This window comes from Chinchilla lanigera, unplaced genomic scaffold, assembly GCF_000276665.1.
Source record: "Chinchilla lanigera isolate Chin_1 unplaced genomic scaffold, ChiLan1.0 scaffold00052, whole genome shotgun sequence".
Classification (NCBI taxonomy): Eukaryota; Metazoa; Chordata; class Mammalia; order Rodentia; family Chinchillidae; genus Chinchilla; species Chinchilla lanigera.
In genome coordinates this window covers 9,292,392-9,310,252 of record NW_004955453.1, presented here as the reverse complement: position 1 = coordinate 9,310,252, position 17,861 = coordinate 9,292,392, and the positions used below count along the sequence as shown (strand labels likewise).

General features: G+C 37.6%; 1 protein-coding gene across 7 annotated transcripts in view; it reads right to left on the bottom strand.

The window, feature by feature from the left end:
• Dock10 (dedicator of cytokinesis 10) overlaps window positions 1-17,861 on the bottom strand; it is a 195,036-nt gene that overhangs the window by 114,318 nt on the left and 62,857 nt on the right. For all 7 annotated transcript variants that reach the window (XM_005395477.2, XM_005395478.2, XM_013519950.1 and 4 more), the window contains exon 4: window positions 1,667-1,749. In XM_005395477.2, coding sequence (XP_005395534.1) covers window positions 1,667-1,749 — 83 coding nt within the window. The remainder of the gene's footprint in view (window positions 1-1,666; window positions 1,750-17,861) is intronic.

Sequence of the window (17,861 nt, the reverse complement as noted above, 5' to 3'; positions counted from 1 at the left end):
AAATTGTTACCACTTCTCAGAATCATTCTCAGAAAGGGGAAGTCCTGGTGTTAAAAAAAACAACTTGGTTTTTCACTTGCACCTACAAAAATGTGTGACTAACACCCAGACGTTTTGAAAAGTCATTCATGAAGTTCCAGGGTGTAGTAGGACCTCCTCAACATGGAGTTATAAGAGTACCCACGCACAGACTGGGACTAAGGACAAAACAAGAGTGACAGGAGTGACATGAACTAAGAAAATGTTTAGAAATTTGGTAGATGTACAGTGCTTTGAAAAAAGAAGTGTTATTTTGGAATAACATTGGTTCTCATTTTGTACTGAGGCAACTCCGAAAGAATGGTGTCACTTCACCTTTTCTTTTATCATTGCCCCTACAATCCATTCTCTGTAAAGTAAGTGAAGCAATTTTTTAAAAAGAGGCAAATCAGATCCTGTCTCTCCTATGTTGAAATTTTCCAAGACTTCTTGTTGCAATGAGACTATGTAATATCTAAGATCCTCTCAGGAGCCAAAGGTCCCTGACATCATGGTCCATGGGTTCATCTCACCACACTCCCTACCACTGGAAGCTAGTACTGTTCATTCAGATCCAACTAAAATGCTACCTTTGAGTGGTATTCCCTAATTCCCTTCAGACTCTGCATTAAAAAAACTAAAAGCAGCAATTCCAAGCAGCTGAGTCTGAAAAAACATATCTAGAAGTACAGAAAATATTGCAAGGTGGAACATGGTTTTATACCATGGGCCCCTAGAAAAATTAGAACTGGTGTGTTTCATGTTGACATTTCACCTGAGCAATGTGTTAGTACGAATCTTACTTTTGCTTAAGTGTGTGTTTTTCTGGATTATTAGCATCATCTTAATTTTAGGAATCAGTGAGCTGGAAGGTATTAGTTTGAGACAGTTCTTTAAATTTGAGCAACTATAATTTCATTCAGGAACACTGTATTTTAAAATTTTATAATCACTCAGTTATCTGATAAGTAATTACTGCCCATGTATTATGTGCCAGAATTTCTCCAAGCCTGGGGAGATTTGCAGGGAAAAGTCCCTGCCCTTTGCAAATTTTTATGTAAGTAGGGGAAATAGGCCCTAAATAAACTTCTACCATAGTTTAGGTGATGAGGTTAGCCTTTGTGTAGAGGTGACATTTAAGGAGAAACAACAAAGTCACCTTCCTAAAGGATTTATGGTCCCCAAAGTTAGGGGAAAATTAGGTATTTGTTTTCACTTTTGATATTTTTAGGTATATGCCACTTCTGTGGAATTTATTTTCATGACTTTTGATATCTTAGAATGTAAACACATAAACAAGGGCAAGTATGAATATCATTAAAAATATTGTCAGCAACACTCTGGACATACTGGGTTATTCTAATCTTTTTGAATCTGCTATTGAACGGACAGCTCACAAATGAATAATAGAGTGATAGACAAACCTTAAGAATTCATTCAGTAGTTGAATCAGAGAATAATTGAGTCGCATTCTAAACTTTGACCACATCAACTATACACTGTTGAACAAAATGGTCTATCTCAGCTTACACATTTTGCAAAATGTACTTTGGTTACATTTATTCATAAACAGTGTCAGCCCTTGAGCAAAGAACATGCATATGATATTTATGCAAAAGCCAAAGGAATACTTATAAGAAGTTCTTACCTGGGTAACTGTCGAATGTCTCCAGAATATTGCTCATATTTGTAGTTTACCACATACCACTGGGAACTATAGAATTTACAAGCCTAAAAGAAAAAGAAAAAAGGACAATGATAAGAACTATCTCTGAAGACTTCAGCTGTTCTGGCCAAAGGTACTGTGAATACAGTTCTCATAATCCCCAGCGCTGTGTTCAGGTCAATGATTTTAAAGTAGGTAAAGAGGCTTACTTTTGATAATCATTTTATATTTTTTCCAGGAAATAGAAATCTAACCTTTTCATGAAGAAGGAACCACTTAATATATTTGTTCTATTTTGCTCCAACAAGGAAAACCTGAGTCACCCAATGGATCCTACCCAATATGTTGCTTACCTCAAGAATCATCATTCATCAGTCTTCCTTGGTGACCATTTCTATTGTCTGACAGTTCACACCAGCGAAGGTGTTGTCATTTGTACACGGCCCCTCTGTCATCATTTTGCCCCATTCTTGCTTCAGGAACCAACTTTTTTCTTTCTTATAGCCTCACCCTTGTCAGCCCAAAGCTAGTTTTTGAGTTGCCCTTCATACCTTCTAAGTCTTCTCCTTGATTATTCACAGATTTTGTAAACAGATTTGAACAGAAGGTAATTGAAAGCTGTTTTAAAATAAAAGTTAACAACACAAGTAGCTATCACAGAGTAGATGGCTGACTTTACAGTATTTATTGGTGGGGAAATATTTTCTACCTACCATGCTCCTATTACTATAATGACCATGAATTCATAATCAGGAGTTCTCTAGATAGCTTTTAAGATCCCTTTCAATTGTAAAAGTACATGATTCTAGGGATTCACCAGGATTATAATCCTATAAATTAGTATTATTAGGAGACCTGGTCCTCTCACAGAACAGTACAATATGAAGAGCACTAAGCTTCCTGCACTGTGAGGAATAAAGGCCTGTGGTTGCCGCTGGAAGCAAGAAGGCCATAGGCAGGGTACTGAGCGGCTGCAGCCTAGAAATCAGGCTCACTGTCTTTGGAGAATCAGCAGGAGGGGAGGAGGGGCCAGTTGGGCATCACAGACAGGAAGAAGATTGCAGGGCTCCAGGCCTGCGGCTCCAGATGCATGGAGAAGGCAGGGAGAGAGAACAGCAGCGAGGAGCCCTTGGCTGTTCTGTGTTTCTCTGGCCTTGAGTTCACTCGGCACCAAAGCTTTATTTGTTCAGGAAGTGCCCACGCACAGACTGGGACTAAGGACAAAGCAACAAGCGAGTGTGGGACAAAGGGAGGAGTGGGAGGATGGCGGCAGGAGCGCAGGACAAAGGAAGGCTTTAAAAACAAGTTGAGCTCACAGAAGTTGAGAGCAGAATGGTGGTCACCCAAGGCTGGGAGGAGGAGAGGAGGTGGAAGGACAGGGACAGGTTGATCAGTGGGTGCTGTTACAGCGAGACCAGCGTGAGGAGTCATGGTGAATGATGGCACACTAAGGTGATTACACCCAATTCTGTACGACGTGTTTCTAAATATTAGAGACAGGACTTTGAATAGTTTTGCCATCGATGGTAAATGTTGGAGAAGGTCGATGGTTTACCCCAACTTAAATATTGTACAAGTGCTGACACATCGGTTTACCCCATAAATATGCACAGTGTTTATGTTTTTTATGTGTCAGTTTTACAAAAGCAATAAATGAGTAAGTAAGAGAAAAGAAGGAAGGGAAAAGGATATGTATATACACACAAGATAGCTAAGATAACTGCACTACTCATTTCTATTGGTTCATTGAAAGGAACCATTAGTGCATGCCGTACAGCAACTACTTTGAAGATGACAATATGCAGTGTAATAACTATTGCTAATTTCCTATAATCTTATTTTGAAATTCTGTATCATTTTTATCATTTTTTTCTCTCTCTTTTTGTCTCTTAATAAAAAAGAACACCAGAGAACTTCTCTTCGCCTCAAAAACAAAAGCAACGACAATGAGAATGAGGACAGCAGCCAAGAAGCAGATGACCGTACAGGAAGTAAAAGCAAACTCAAGGAATCGACACAGGCTACAGCGCATGCGCCTTGTGAACCGAACAGCGCACATAGCTAAAGTTAAATGGATTAAATTGCCGGTTCCTGAGCCAATTCTGCAAAGCACAGAACCTTATTAGGCTCCTCGGCGCAAATGTTTTAGCATCATTTTTGACAGAGATGTCAAGGATTCTGGCAGGGAACATAAAAGCCTACAGCATCCCAAGCTACAGAGCCAGGATTCCCCTTATTGTAGGTTCCTCTCACCCTCCACCCCGACTTTCCTTTCTCTACCTGTAGTCATTTACAAATGAAAGAAAATGTGTTTTAAAATGGAAAACCAAAGCATAAAACCCAGTGCCTTTGCATTCCTTTTCAATCACCTTCCTGGTACAAAGCTTTACGTAGTTCCCCTCTAAGTACACATTTGCATATGAATATTGCTTTTTAAAATTCATTTAGCATATTGTGGAGAACTTTACATTTGCTTCATAAATTTTGCTTTCAGTATGTAGAATAAAATATTCTATCCCCATTCACTAACCTGGTCGTCTAGTATGGAAGATCATTTATTGATTAATTTCTTTAATAACCATTCCTGAGGCTTTACTATGTGCTCAGTCGTTCTAGGTGATGGGAATATAGCAGCAAACAAAAGAAGAGCATCATGCCTTCTTGAATGTATATCATGATGAAGTCAATAAATTCAGAAGTAAATACAGTATGTCGTATGGTGGAAAAAGTGGTGTTACGGAAAAGAGCAAACCGAGAGGAAGATGGCGGCTAATGGGGGCAGGGGAGATTACTTAAATAGAATGATTAGAGTGAGTCACAGAAAAGATGCTACCTGAACAAAGACAAAAGGAGAGGACAGTGACTCACTCGAGGGCTACTTCAAACTTTGTGCCTGTGAAGAAAAATGATGCCTGAATATATCTGCATGCATATCACTTTCTCAAATACCAGCATTTCAATAATTTTCTTAGGGCACAGTGCTCGCAGGAGTTTAAAGATTCTTTTATAAACCTTGCCAAACCACTGTACGTTATTTTTCATGTAGAATGCACTGGAGATTACAGCCTTGAATGCACTGACGCCTCATACGATCTTGGGTAAAGCATTCCCTCTACTTGCATCTCTGGTACAGTGATTCAGCGTTTAGAATACAGAGCTGGGTTGGAAACGCCTGCCACATAATTGCTATCTGTGAAAACTGGAGATGTTAGTAGGACATAGATGCTTTGATTTAGGATTCACTCATTGCCCTTTCCTGGTGTGGACAGTATCTCTGTCTAATCATGATAAACACATGCTCTTCTGCCTGTTATCCATAAGCTTAACTGAATCTGAGATATGTTAATCTTCAAATTCCCTGATCAAAAATGAATATTTCACTTTCTTATGTTGATCATAAACTACTATCATTAATTAGCTATAGCATCTAAACTGAGTAGTTCACTACCTTTATATTTCTTTATCTGTCAGAATAATACCAACTTCACCAGGATCGAATATGATAATTCCTATAAAGCACTTAACCTCAGTGTAAGCACTCAGTAAATACTTGCTTTAAAAACATCAGTTTCCTCAGCAGATTTGATTCAATGTATAATTCACATTTACAACAAATTCTAATAACAACTAGTTTTCTTTGATTTATGAAAGTAGAATTTCACAGAGAGATACTAGGTCTCATTACAAAACACTTGTGCTTTAATCAAATGACTTCTGAATCTACCTTTTGGTCTCCTATGTCTTCTGGTGACAGGCTTGGACTATATGATTCTTAAGAACCCTTATAAATCTGAAATTTCTCTTGATTCTGAGGAAGCCAGTGCAGCTTACAAACACAACCATTTCCTCCATAGTTATGGCATTTTGGAAATGTTATGCAAAGAAAATTATTCTCTATTCTTTGCTGCAGCCCACACAGTCACTCTAAGAAGATCATTAAAAGCTATTATAATCATGGCTACAGTTTTCTTTGTCCAAAAACTAAGCTGAAATGATCTGTTGCAAATTCAAAGCCACAGGCTGTGCCTGTTGTAGTAATGCAGTAAGTCCAATTCTCCTTCACTCACTTCCTAACCCTCGGTACCTCCTTCAAAATACCAATTCCGCAGGCCCTTTTTGATGGAGGCTGCCACAATGGGCTTCAAAGGTGCAAACTACATAACGAGCACCAGCTTGCTGTGCTAGTTTATTTCTCCAAATAGCAATGCTCGGATGCTGATTTTTCTTATTGATTGGGTTTGCTTGTTGAGCACTTACGCTTGCCATGTCTGCCTGTTTGTGTTTAGACACAAGAAAGCTGGCCACAGGCAGCATGGTGAAAGGCCTGGTGCCTTTATGATGTGGCTTCCTAAACTGTGGACAATATCTTAGTGTTTATGAATGCTCCAGCGATAGTCATTAAAAGTCTGGTTTTTGGGTTTCATCTGAGATCCAATGAATCAGAATCTCTGGGCTTAAGGGCACAGTGCTCTATACTGTAAGATCTGTAGGTGATTCAGAAGGAGGTGAAGAGAGGGTGCTATTCCACCACAGAGAATCTGTCTTCCACATGAATAAGAGTTTGGCTTGGTCCTTACGACACTGACTGGGAACCCAGAGCCTTCGGGCCCCAGCTTCTTGGACGTAGAAATTCATACAGCCACAGCCTTTCAAAGGAACATGTGTATTCCAGCCTGAGGCTTTATTTATAGTGGACATTCTATGTACTTGTTGACAGAATAATCTCCTACATCTCTTTTCCTTCAGAAATGACTAAGTAGAATAATTTGACAGTCTAAAAAAAGCTAAATACTTCAGAAAAGAGTAGGCAATTGTAAAAGACACCCTAAGGGACTACAAGGAAAATACTTCCTTTTTCTCCTTCCTCGTCCTCTTCAGAGAACCATTAGGATCAATTGAAATCGTGTTATATACCTCAAATAATAATTCGGCTTTGGCAGTACAATTTGTCCATCTCTTAAAGGGGCAGATTATTAGGCTCTGGCTGCTGAATAATAAGCAAGTAACAGATGGCTTTTTTAGATGCAAACATTATTTTTCTTTCTGGCTATAGAGGTTTATTTAATTATACAACTAGTTTCTTGCCAGTAAGATTAATGCAATCACAAAGAGTGCTCATTTTGCTCCTCTACCTCCACTGAGATTCATTCTGTACTTGTAAAATAATAGTGGCAATTTTCATGCTCATGCTTTTATTTGTAAAGTTTAGGAGTACTTATGGCTATTGTACAAATGTAGGTAATAAAGCATCAAGAAATTAAGTGAATTTAACCAAACAGTGCATTGAAAAGATGAATGGGTAATCTACTGTCCTCAAGGACACATTTCAGAAGTCATGAGAACACTGTTAGTGAGGTCAGCAGCTAAAGTCTGAGACTGCTCCTGCAACCAGGACCTGTGGTCACCCAATAGACAGATATTGTAGAGAAAAAGAGAAAAGGCACTGAAAACACTTTCCCTCCCACTGAATCACAGTATGTGTGACTTTAAAACTCAGTAATTAATTCCGGCAGTATAAGAACAAATTGGACAATTTTAAAACATACTCTACACTCTTGGCAGAAAAGTTAAAATACTGACATGGCACAATTAAATGGTTTGATTCTCATTTCAGAAAATATTCGCTGGGTGTGCTGGTGTGCAGCTGTGGTCCAAGTTACTTGGGAGTCTGAGGCAGGAGGAATGCGAGTTCAAGGCTAACCTGAGTAACATGGCAAACCCCATTGCAAAAAAAGTATAAATAAATACATAAACAATAAATAAATAAAATGCTCATATGATATTAGGTATTCTTACATGCACAGAAGTATGTATATGCAATGTAAAACAGGACGCTATAATCCAGTGTCAAACATAAGTGGAAATCATCTTTAAACACTTTGAACTTGAAAGTGGTCTAAAGTGTCTTGCACAATCTTTGTTGAATTTGAATTGAAAGTAAATCAAAATATTTGGTTTCTTTTCTCAAAATACTGTATGTTCTTTTCAGGCAATGGAACAAACTGTAAAAATCAGGCTTTCAGGGGCTGGGGATTTAGCTCAGCGGCAAAGCGCCTGCCTGGTAAGCGCAAGGTCGTGAGTTCGGTTCCCGGTACCAGAGAAAAAATCCAAAAAAAAAAAAAAAAATCAGGCTTTCATTAAGGACACCTGTGACCGAGCTGGGGCCATACAGTCAGTTTCCCAGCTAAATTTCACCACTAATTGGTTAGAATATTAATAAAGAGTGGTATGAAAAAACCTCAATGATATTATGATCTAATCAGTCTTCTCATGTAAAATATACAACCTGGGTTATTATTCACTGCACTCAAAATTCTTGGTTCAAGCTTGAAATGGATTCATTTTTATTCTTCAGCTCCAAGGTCTCTGGCTTATACATCTGTGTTTATCCACTGCCAAACATTGTAGGATGATTTTTATTGTGGAGAAGGAGAAGCCAATTTAAAATTGTAAAATCTTTTCATATTATGAAACAAGAGTATTATTGTAGGGATTTTTTACTGAGTAGAAAATGAATTTCTTCAGAGTTGTGAATGTGAAACACACAACCATTTTGTTTTCAGAGTTTTCCCCATTTTTCCAGTAATATTTTATCCTAGTGCTACCAAAACTAAATGGATTTGAGTTTATCTTAATCATCTTTTGTATATTTATTACATTTATTGGTAATATTTAGTGTAAAAAATTTTGGAGTAATCATTTTGTTCTGGTCATGATGAGACTACAAGACTTAGGATAAATGGGACTAGGTTAAATATGGAAAAACAGAACATATTCATGTCTCAATTTTTCTACTAAGTTTTTGAGGTCAGGAGATAAACATAGCTTTACTTATAAATTTGTCTTTTAAAAAGTACACACAAAATGAAATTTCCATAACATTCCATGAGACTTTCATCACTGAATTAAGAGCCTCATTTAAAAACAAAAACATACAAAAATTTCTTTATTGATACTATTTATATTAAGAAAGGATGTGACTTATTTTTCATATTTGGAGCATCTTTATAGCTGCATTTTTGTCAACATCCTTCAAGAATGAAAGCTGTACACACAAACCTGATGTCACATCATAGAAGAGAGTTCTACAGTTAGAAGCACCAGGCCCACTGTGTTCTGATGAATGTATTTGAATCATTTATTTACTGTACAACATTTCAGAATTAGGAAACAACATTAATTTTTACATAATTTATTTATACTTGGAAACCATTCCTCACATCATCTATTGAAAAAGATTCTTATTTCTGGGTACTTTTGAGGGTACATTATTCTATGTGTGTGATTCAAAGACTTGCAGAAAGTACACCAAACAAAGGCACTTTGGATGGCAGTCCGAAATTTAATGTAAGGTATATATAATTATTATAACTGTGAAAACAAGAAAATAATTTTCCTGTATTGAGACCAGGTAAATTTTATTCTGATTAGATACATTTCTTGCAGTTAACCAAAATAAGTAGCATAAAATTTATTTTAAGCTATGGCCACCCTCTCTCTCTACAAGTTTTTCACTATGTCTAGGACTTAAGTTGTTTGTATTTCCTTTACTTCCTACATGATGTAGTTTCTCTGTTGAATATTTATAATTTTCTCCTGAATTAGCTAAATATCTTTTGGCTGAGTCTAAAATGGCGGAAGAGAAAGAAGAGAAAAAGAATTCATTTTCAATATTATACTCATTTGATCATGTTATTTTATTTATGCTTAAAAGTTTTTGCTTTTCAGCAAAATTAGGAATACACTGGTGCTTAGCCTAAAGATAACTGAATGCCCTGCTGAAAAACTTTAATTTTTTTGTGCATAGGTTACTCTGCCTGAAGAGTTCCAATATTTTTATTGCATTTACTTTTGAAGCACCCTGTAGATGGACAGTACTATACTAACACTTTGATGAGATAACATAACCTGTATCCCTTCAGAGCTTAACCCACTATACTCAGTCTGTGCTCACAACTTCTGAAGCTTCTCTAAGGCCACCAATGACTAGTGTGAGATCCAGTCAGTCCTAATCTCCGTCCTTCATTGGTGTTTCCTTCCACTGATATACTCTCTCACCTGTGACTGTTGTCTCTTTAATGCTCAGACACCAAGTTCTCCTTGCTCTCTCTATGCCTTTCTGCCCACTACCTTTCCCTCCTTTTGTGGGCTCCTCCTGACCAGCCTTCTAGTGGAAATACAGCCCAGGGACCCAGCCTCTCAGCCCCAGCTCAGCTGTCCTGCATGTCCAGGTTGAAATTCAGACCAACTCTCCCTCTTTCTTCTCTGTTTCTGTGCTATCCTGTGCATCTATGTTCTCTCTTTCTCTCATTTTCCCCTCCCTCTCCATCCCCTTTGTGTTATCAGGTGAGCTTCTTACTTGCTTCACCCAGATCTGCTCCATTAATCCTTACTTTCTTTCGGGCACCTTATTTAAATTGATGACACAGCTATCTAGCTAGTAACCCAAGCCACAAATGTGGAAGGAGGCTTTATCAACACATTTCTCTCCTTTACCTTCTTTCCAGTCTTCAAATTCTGTCCATTCTGTTTTCTTAATAGCTTTTGATTGTCACCACAATCACACTGCCATTTGTTAGTACAGGTCTTTGGTATCACTCATCTGGGCTACTAATAATTTTCTATTCATTCAACATTTCTTTTGGTTTACTTATCCCCAAAGTCAAACAATCCATACCTGGTCTGCTTTTCGGTATTTTAAAATTTTTTATTTTTATTAGTACATATTTGCAGTACATAATATTACACTCCTTGTGCAGAGGAGGTACATGTGCATGACATATCTTCATTATTTCATGCCCTGTTCCCTTCCCTGCTCCATCTTTTGGCTTTATTATCATTTGCAAAAGATCTAGGTCCCTGTTTCCTATTACCTATCTTTATTCTGCTCTTCAATTTATTTATACTTTTGATTTCTCATATGAAAAACTCTGCGATATTTAAGCTTGTGTGTCTGATTTATTTATTTATTTATTTATTTTTGGTTTTTCTCGGTACCAGGAACCGAACTCACGACCTTGCGCTTGCCAGGCAGGCGCTTCTGCCGCTGAGCTAAATCCCCAGCCCCCGTGTCTGATTTATTTTACTTAGCATTATTATCTCAAAGTATATCCATTTTCCTACAAATGACTCAAATTTATCCTTCTTTGTAGCAAGGGTGTACTCCCTTTTGTATAAATACCACATTTTCTGTATCATTCTTCTATTGGTGGATATACAGTCTGTTTCCAAGGTTTCAATATTATGAGTTGTGCGATTATAAACATGGGTATTCATGTATCACTGTACTATGATGTTTTTAACTCTTTCAGGAAGATATCTAGAAGAAGAGTAGCTGGATCAAATGGAATGTCTAGTTTTAGCTTTCTAAGGAATCATAATATGGATTTCCATACTGGTTATACTAGTTTATATTTCCACCAATAATGTAGTGAGATTTCTTTTCCCCCTGCAGCCTCATCAACATTTTTATTATTTAATTTCTTTATAATAACCATTCTTTTGGAGTGAGATCAAATGTCAGTGTTGTTTTAATTTACATTTCTCTTATATTTTGGTCAGAGATGTTGAACAGTTTTTCATGTATTTATTGGCCCTTTACACTTCTTCTTCGAAGAAGTGAAAAGTCTATACTCATTTCAGTTGCCCATTTTTTCTGCTTGGGTCTTTGGCATGAACCTAACTTGTTCTTTCGCTTAGGAATACTCTATGGGGCACCTGCCACATTGTATTGCAAAACTCTGATCACAGGTCTGTCACTTTTTGCCTGGTAGTATGCTCCTCCAGGGAAAGGGCTGCGCTGCTTTCATTTGGTAGCACCAACTTAGTAAGCGATAAATGGTGAATAACCCAGTCCAATCTTTCATCCAATGGTTCATGTCCTTTGTTGCATACACTGAATGTAGTGCAGAGCAAGAATAAGTCAGGGGAAGAAGAACTTTGTAGGTAAAGAACTTAACTTTTTGAAAAAAAAAGTAATTAACTCCATTAATTGAATTAAGAATAGCAGATTCTTAGTCACTGTTTTAAGTCACTTTCTCATCTCAGACACAATTTCCAACACCCACAGTTTAAAGGAGGAAAGTTTACTTCGGCTCATGGTTTTAGAGGATTTAGGCCATAGCTGGCTGGCTCCAAGGCAGAAGGGCATACTGCAAGGGTCCAGTGCTCATATCATGGTGCCAGGAAACAGAGTGAAGGGAGGAGTCAGGGAGGGAGATATTCCCTTCCAGGTCAGAGCCCCAGTAAACCCTGTCTTCTGACCAGGTCCTACCTCCTAATAGCATATCCAACTACAGATACATCAGTGGATTAATGCACTGATGAGTATGGTGCCCCCAGCCCAATCACCTTCTAGTAAGCTTCACCTCTAAGCACATGAGTCTTTTAGGGGACATTTCTATGTCTAACGCATAAAAAAGACCTAAGAGAGCGACTTGCTTGAGCTATTGAATCCATATTAACCCTTAGGATAAGAGAAACAATAACATGATTATTCAGCAGAAGATTGAGAGGAAAAAATTCTAAGGCATTAGTCTGACCTTTATGATTATTATTCTGTGTTTCAAACTTTTACCTTATTTGTTCTTATCGTATGCTGTATGAGGATAACAGAACAACCACCACTGGGATTTGTCTAGGATTGTGTTCCAGTACTGGGAGACATCCTATACAAAGGTGGACAGTTTGATACTAACACAAAGAATCAAGAGTGGAGGCTTGCCAATAAAAAGAAACAGTCAATTTATTTGATTTTTTGGAAGCTTTAACATTCCATTTTTCTTTATTAGAAACTATCCCAAAAATGCATATTGAAATATAGCTAATTATTGATTCTGTTTTACTTGAACTACATCATGCCTCTAATTCTTGATGATCTTCCTGGATGAGACTTGTATCAGCATTTCTCAAAGTTATTTCTCAAGATACTTAGGGGGAAATGGACATTATATCTTCATGGTCAAATAAATTTGGAAAATGTTTCATATCCTATTTCCTTCTAAAATAGCCTCAAAAGATATCCGCTAATTAAAGACTCTCAGGAAGAGTATGTGTGTGTGTGTGGTGTGTGTATGTGTGTGGGTGTGCGATGAGGCATCTGTGAATAACCTACGTGTCTGGATCTCTGAAGACATTTTGCCTATGTGAAACTGGCTTGTGCCCTGATTCGAATCATGAGGTCTTCCGATTTTTTGTGTGAATGCTCTGTGGGAGCTTAAAACTTTCAACTACATTTACTCTTCTTGAGTCTTTCTCTCTCTTTCTAGTTTTTTAGTTCCTATTGTTTTATTCACTTACTTAATTTTTTTCTTGGAGATTCACTATTCTAGTTCAGAACTTCTACTTAAACTCTGAGCTCTTCTTTGCCACAGTAACATAGCACTGTCTGGTTAAAGACAGGAAATAATCACTGTGTGTGTATATATGCATTTACATTTGTAGGCGTAGATAATTTGCCCTTATTTTAAAATGTTTCTGTATCTCTTTAGTTCCCAAGAACTTTGTGGCACAATTAAAGAGAGGCTTAAACTCTTGAATTTCTCATTTTCTCCTCACTTTTTGGTTATTCTGTTGTGGTAGGGTTGGTTTCCACCAGTTGGAAAGGCTTTGCTGTCAGAGCAACTTAACCACCTTCATATTTTGTTGGCGTTTCTCAGCTATTCGGTTGAAGTGGTCCCTAGGCTTTCTTTCCTCCCGAGCCACTGTATCTTTCAATGTTTTGCTCCCTCATCTTTTTTTTTTAATAAAGACACAGGGAACTAAGAGTTCAGTTTTAATTAGTGATCTGAGCCTTAGCTTTATAGTATTCCTTTGTGTGTACTAAAATGGAAATTTTGCTATAGAAATCTGCATCCTATTTATAGATCCCTTTAACTGCCTCTCCCCCGGTGGGAGTGGGCTTGTTTTCTCCCAGAAGTGTTTGATAGTGTTTTTTAAATGGTTATAAACGTTAATGTCAAGCCACCTAGGAAGATCAGACAAATACTTTCAAGTTGTTCCTTTCCAAGTGTTTGCATATTACTGTATTGCTAGTTTTATTTTTAGAATCATGGCATAAGGATTACTAATAATGTTACAGAAGAATGAAGAAACTAAGGTTAAAACATTAATAGCTTGTAAAAATAAAGGACAGATTCCCTTGTAAACCCCCCAAAAGTCTCACCATGTCAGGCTATGAAGCATATGACTTAAAGGATCAAATGATCTCCCAAAAAAGTAGGTAAGGACATGGGGTATGGGGTCAGAGCGAGCAGAAGCCTATTTCTGGTGCTCTGTGAACTTGGGAAGGTTAGTTAATCATAGAGAGCCTGTGTTCTAGGCTCTAAAATGCCTAGGTTATGATACCTGCGTCACAGAGCACTCACAAATATTGCTGCTCCCACGCGGTGGCTCCGCGGTGAGTTGATGTTAGCATAACTAAAGTGTTTCAGTGAATGTGAACCAAGCCTCTGCTTTTGTGTAGGAAGCAACTTTCCATTTAATAAATAGGGAGAATTAATAGCAGATAAGACAGAAAAGGAGATAGGATTCATTTTATTTAAATACAAAGTCATTCAAGATTTTAAGAAAAGAATGTCTACTGCCTTTCACAAGAGGCTCAGAATGGTGAACACAGAGTGATGGGAGAAAACTCAACATTTTATGCAACTGGGCGTGCTTAAACTAGATTTTCACCAATTTGCTGCCTAGCAACCATGACATTTGTCCTTGTCACTCTGCAGGGAGCCACTGAGCAATTTCACACAGGTTGGACCCAAGAAGGGTTTTTACTCCATCAGCCAAGGTAAGGTAAACACGTTCCTACAAAAACCTTGTAGAGATCGCTGAATTCATTTTAATGCTGGCTTAATCTGGTTTCAAAAATGCAACCAAAAAAAAAAATGCAGCCAATGTTCCTTCAGCTGTGGTCCATTAACTACATAGATCAGCATTACCTGGGCAAAAACTACAATGCAGCTGTTAACACGAACTGGAGAGAAATACTCCTCACAAAGGATCACAAGTGTAAAGCCCCGCATGGCAGTTAGCACTGTGGTCACGAGCCCAGGGGCTTGGGCAGGGAGGCAGGTGTCCAGACCCTGGATCTGTCTATTCCTAACTGTTCCATCCTGGCTGAGAAAGTTTCTTAATCTTCCCATGCCATGGTTTCCTCATTATTGGAAGGTACTGATGAACTTAACGATGCAGCACATACATGTAATTAGAACAAGTAAATGGCTTAGAAGTACAACTGGCACAGAAGTAAATAGTCAATAAAGGTTAGCTGCCATTGACAATTGGGGTCAAGGCTTTTGGCCAGTGTAATTCTCTAGGGTCATTTCTCTATCTTAAACCAGCTGCCTGGTGACCCCCTTTCTTTTTAATCTATTTTCTGTAGGCCTGACTATTTGTGTTCAATTACCAGGCAGGGATATTTATAATCAGACTTTATCTTTTTCCTATCCTCTAAACTCAGGTCTCTATTTTATCTCCATCCTTAAAACCAAGCAGAATCCTGGGAATTTTTTCAGGATTTACACTTAGACAGAAAAATTAGCATTGAATAAAATAGGTTATTCTAAGGTTCTCTCTCTCCTCTCATTCTCCCTCTTCCTGTTTGTCTCCCCTTCTCTCTCTCTCTTTCTTTCTTTCTTTCTCTCTCTCTCTCTCTCTCTTTCTTTCTTTCTTTCTTTCTTTCTTTCTTTCTTTCTTTCTTTCTTTCTTTCTTTCTTCTTTCTCTTTCTTTCTTCCTCTTTCTTTCTTTCTTTTTTCTTTCTTTCTTTCTCTTTCCTTCCTTCCTTCCTTCCTTCCTTCCTTCCTTCCTTCCTTCCTTCCTCTCTTTCTCTCTTTCTCCCTTTCTTCCTTCCTTCCTTTCTTTTCTTTTTTTGAGACAAGGTCTCTCTATGTAGCCCAGGCTGGCTTTGAATGCCCAGTGATCCTCCAGGCTCAGCCTTCTTGGTGCTGGGATTACAGGCATGTACCACCACACCTCACTCTACCTTTCTACCTTTCTCTCTCTCCTTTCTCTTTCTTTCTTTCTTTCTTTCTTTCTTTCTTTCTTTCTTTCTTTCTTTCTTTCTTTTCTTTCTTTCTTTCCTTCCTTCCTTCCTTCCTTCCTTCCTTCCTTCCTTCCTTCCTTCCTTCCTTCCTTCTCTCTCTCTCTTTCTTTCTTTCTTTCTTTCTTTTCTCTCTTCTAAACCTCATATCTATACAGTTGCAAAGCATGAGAAGATTTATTTGTGCTGGGGAGAGACAAATGCCCTTTCCTGAGTTTTGCTACATAAAAGTAGTAGTTTGGGAGCTACTTGGATGTGGAATAAAAGTCAGTCTAGTTGGTTTCTCTTTGGAGCAGGGAGAGGTTCTCTTAGGAGAAGAGAGAGGTTGAGGGTGAAATGTGAGAAAAGGAGCCTGAGCATAGTTGAAAGGAAATTAAGGCAGGAGGAAAAGTGAAGGCAGGAAATTTCCTCCTCGGAAAAGGGCAAAGAGTGGGTCAACCTGTTCTCACCTGAAGATAATGTTATCAAAGAATGTTGGGATCCATGTGGACATTTGAAATTGTTGTGCAAAAGCTCCGGAAATGCACTAAATGTAAGACCACTAAGGACTCCAGAATAGTCTTTTGAAATATCCTGTGTTGAATGGTTCTGATTTTCTGACAGTCTTCCCCTTGGAAAAGTAGTTGAACCTGGAACCATGATCTCATCCAGAGATCAGTGGTGGAGTCTGTGAAATGGTCTTGGGACTTAGGGTTTGGGCTGATTGGCCTTATTTAAAAGGGATATTTAGCAAAAAAAATGAGATAAAAAGAACCATGAGATAAAAGGCTTTAAAATTATGGAAGCACTTATAAATCCATAGTAGTTATGTTAAAAATAAGAATGAATCACTTCAGATGAACTTAATTGATTTCTATGACTGATAGACAGGCCCAGGAGATGGAATCATAAAACAAACTGCAAATGGAAATTTAATATGACATCTTCCTTACCAACCTAAAACTCAGCAATAGTAAGAAAGAATCTGAAGAAGCTTTTCATCTGGAATTTATTTTTTAATGTAATGTGAAATACAGACCTAACTTAATTTCCTTCCAAATGAATGTCCAAGTGATGTTTGTTAAATTCTCTGACCTTCCCAGAAGACTTTGATGTGCTACCTTCACCATTTGTTAAATAACTACACGCACCTGAATCTGTCCTAGGTCATTTGGCTTCACTTGTTTGCTTAGTCCATATCATGGGAGAGATGTAGAAGGTCCCAATTTATTTTTTAAAAGTAGCATTTCTTCAAAGCAAAAGAATAAAAAAGAATACTAGAACAAATTTCACTCATGCATACAAACGCACAAATTGGAAATGGTAGTAATTTGAATGCAATAGTGTATTAGGGTAATAGTACAACTTCAACAGGAAAGTTTATTCCAGTAACACAAAAGTGAATGCAGAGAACAGCCATTAATTCTATTACAATGCTAACACGAAGCAGGAAAGCTGTTTTACCGAGACTGAGTATGCACGGGCTAATAGGGCAGCCACTCTTTATAAGCATTTTAAAGAGACTAAGAAAGACACTTCTTAAAGCATGATTAAGAGATATCAGAAACCAACATAACATGCCTTATTTTGTAAAGTATCAAAGATAATAAAAGTCTCTCCTTAAAAACAAGAATAAGACAGAAAGCCCAATATTAGCTTATTATTCAACATTCTTTTAGCAATATTATCAATAGATTAAAACAAAATTAAAGAAATAGTACACTTATTAGAAAATATTTTAATTGTTTGCAATTGATATAGCTACCCATCTAAAAATCAAATACCTCCTAGGACAAGAGTTTAGTCAGTTAGTTGTTAATACTAGAAAATCAATATCTTATAAGAAATATCAGCAACTCATGGTAAAAAAGGTGTTGTAATCCAGTGTAGACTTAGGGAAATAAATATGAAATAATGGAATTGGGCAAACATAAACAGATGAATTTATGACAAGTGAAGATATGGACTAAATAGTACAAAATATGTATGATTAGTCATATGGGCATTGATAGGCACACTAAAAATGCAAAGTATTAATATAAATATGCATAAGAACTGTGAAAGGGTATTCTTATTGCATGCAGCTGCTATTAAACCCTGACTGGGACACCCACTTCCTCAGAATTAGACACCGCATTCAGACACTACTACTTTCAGTCTGG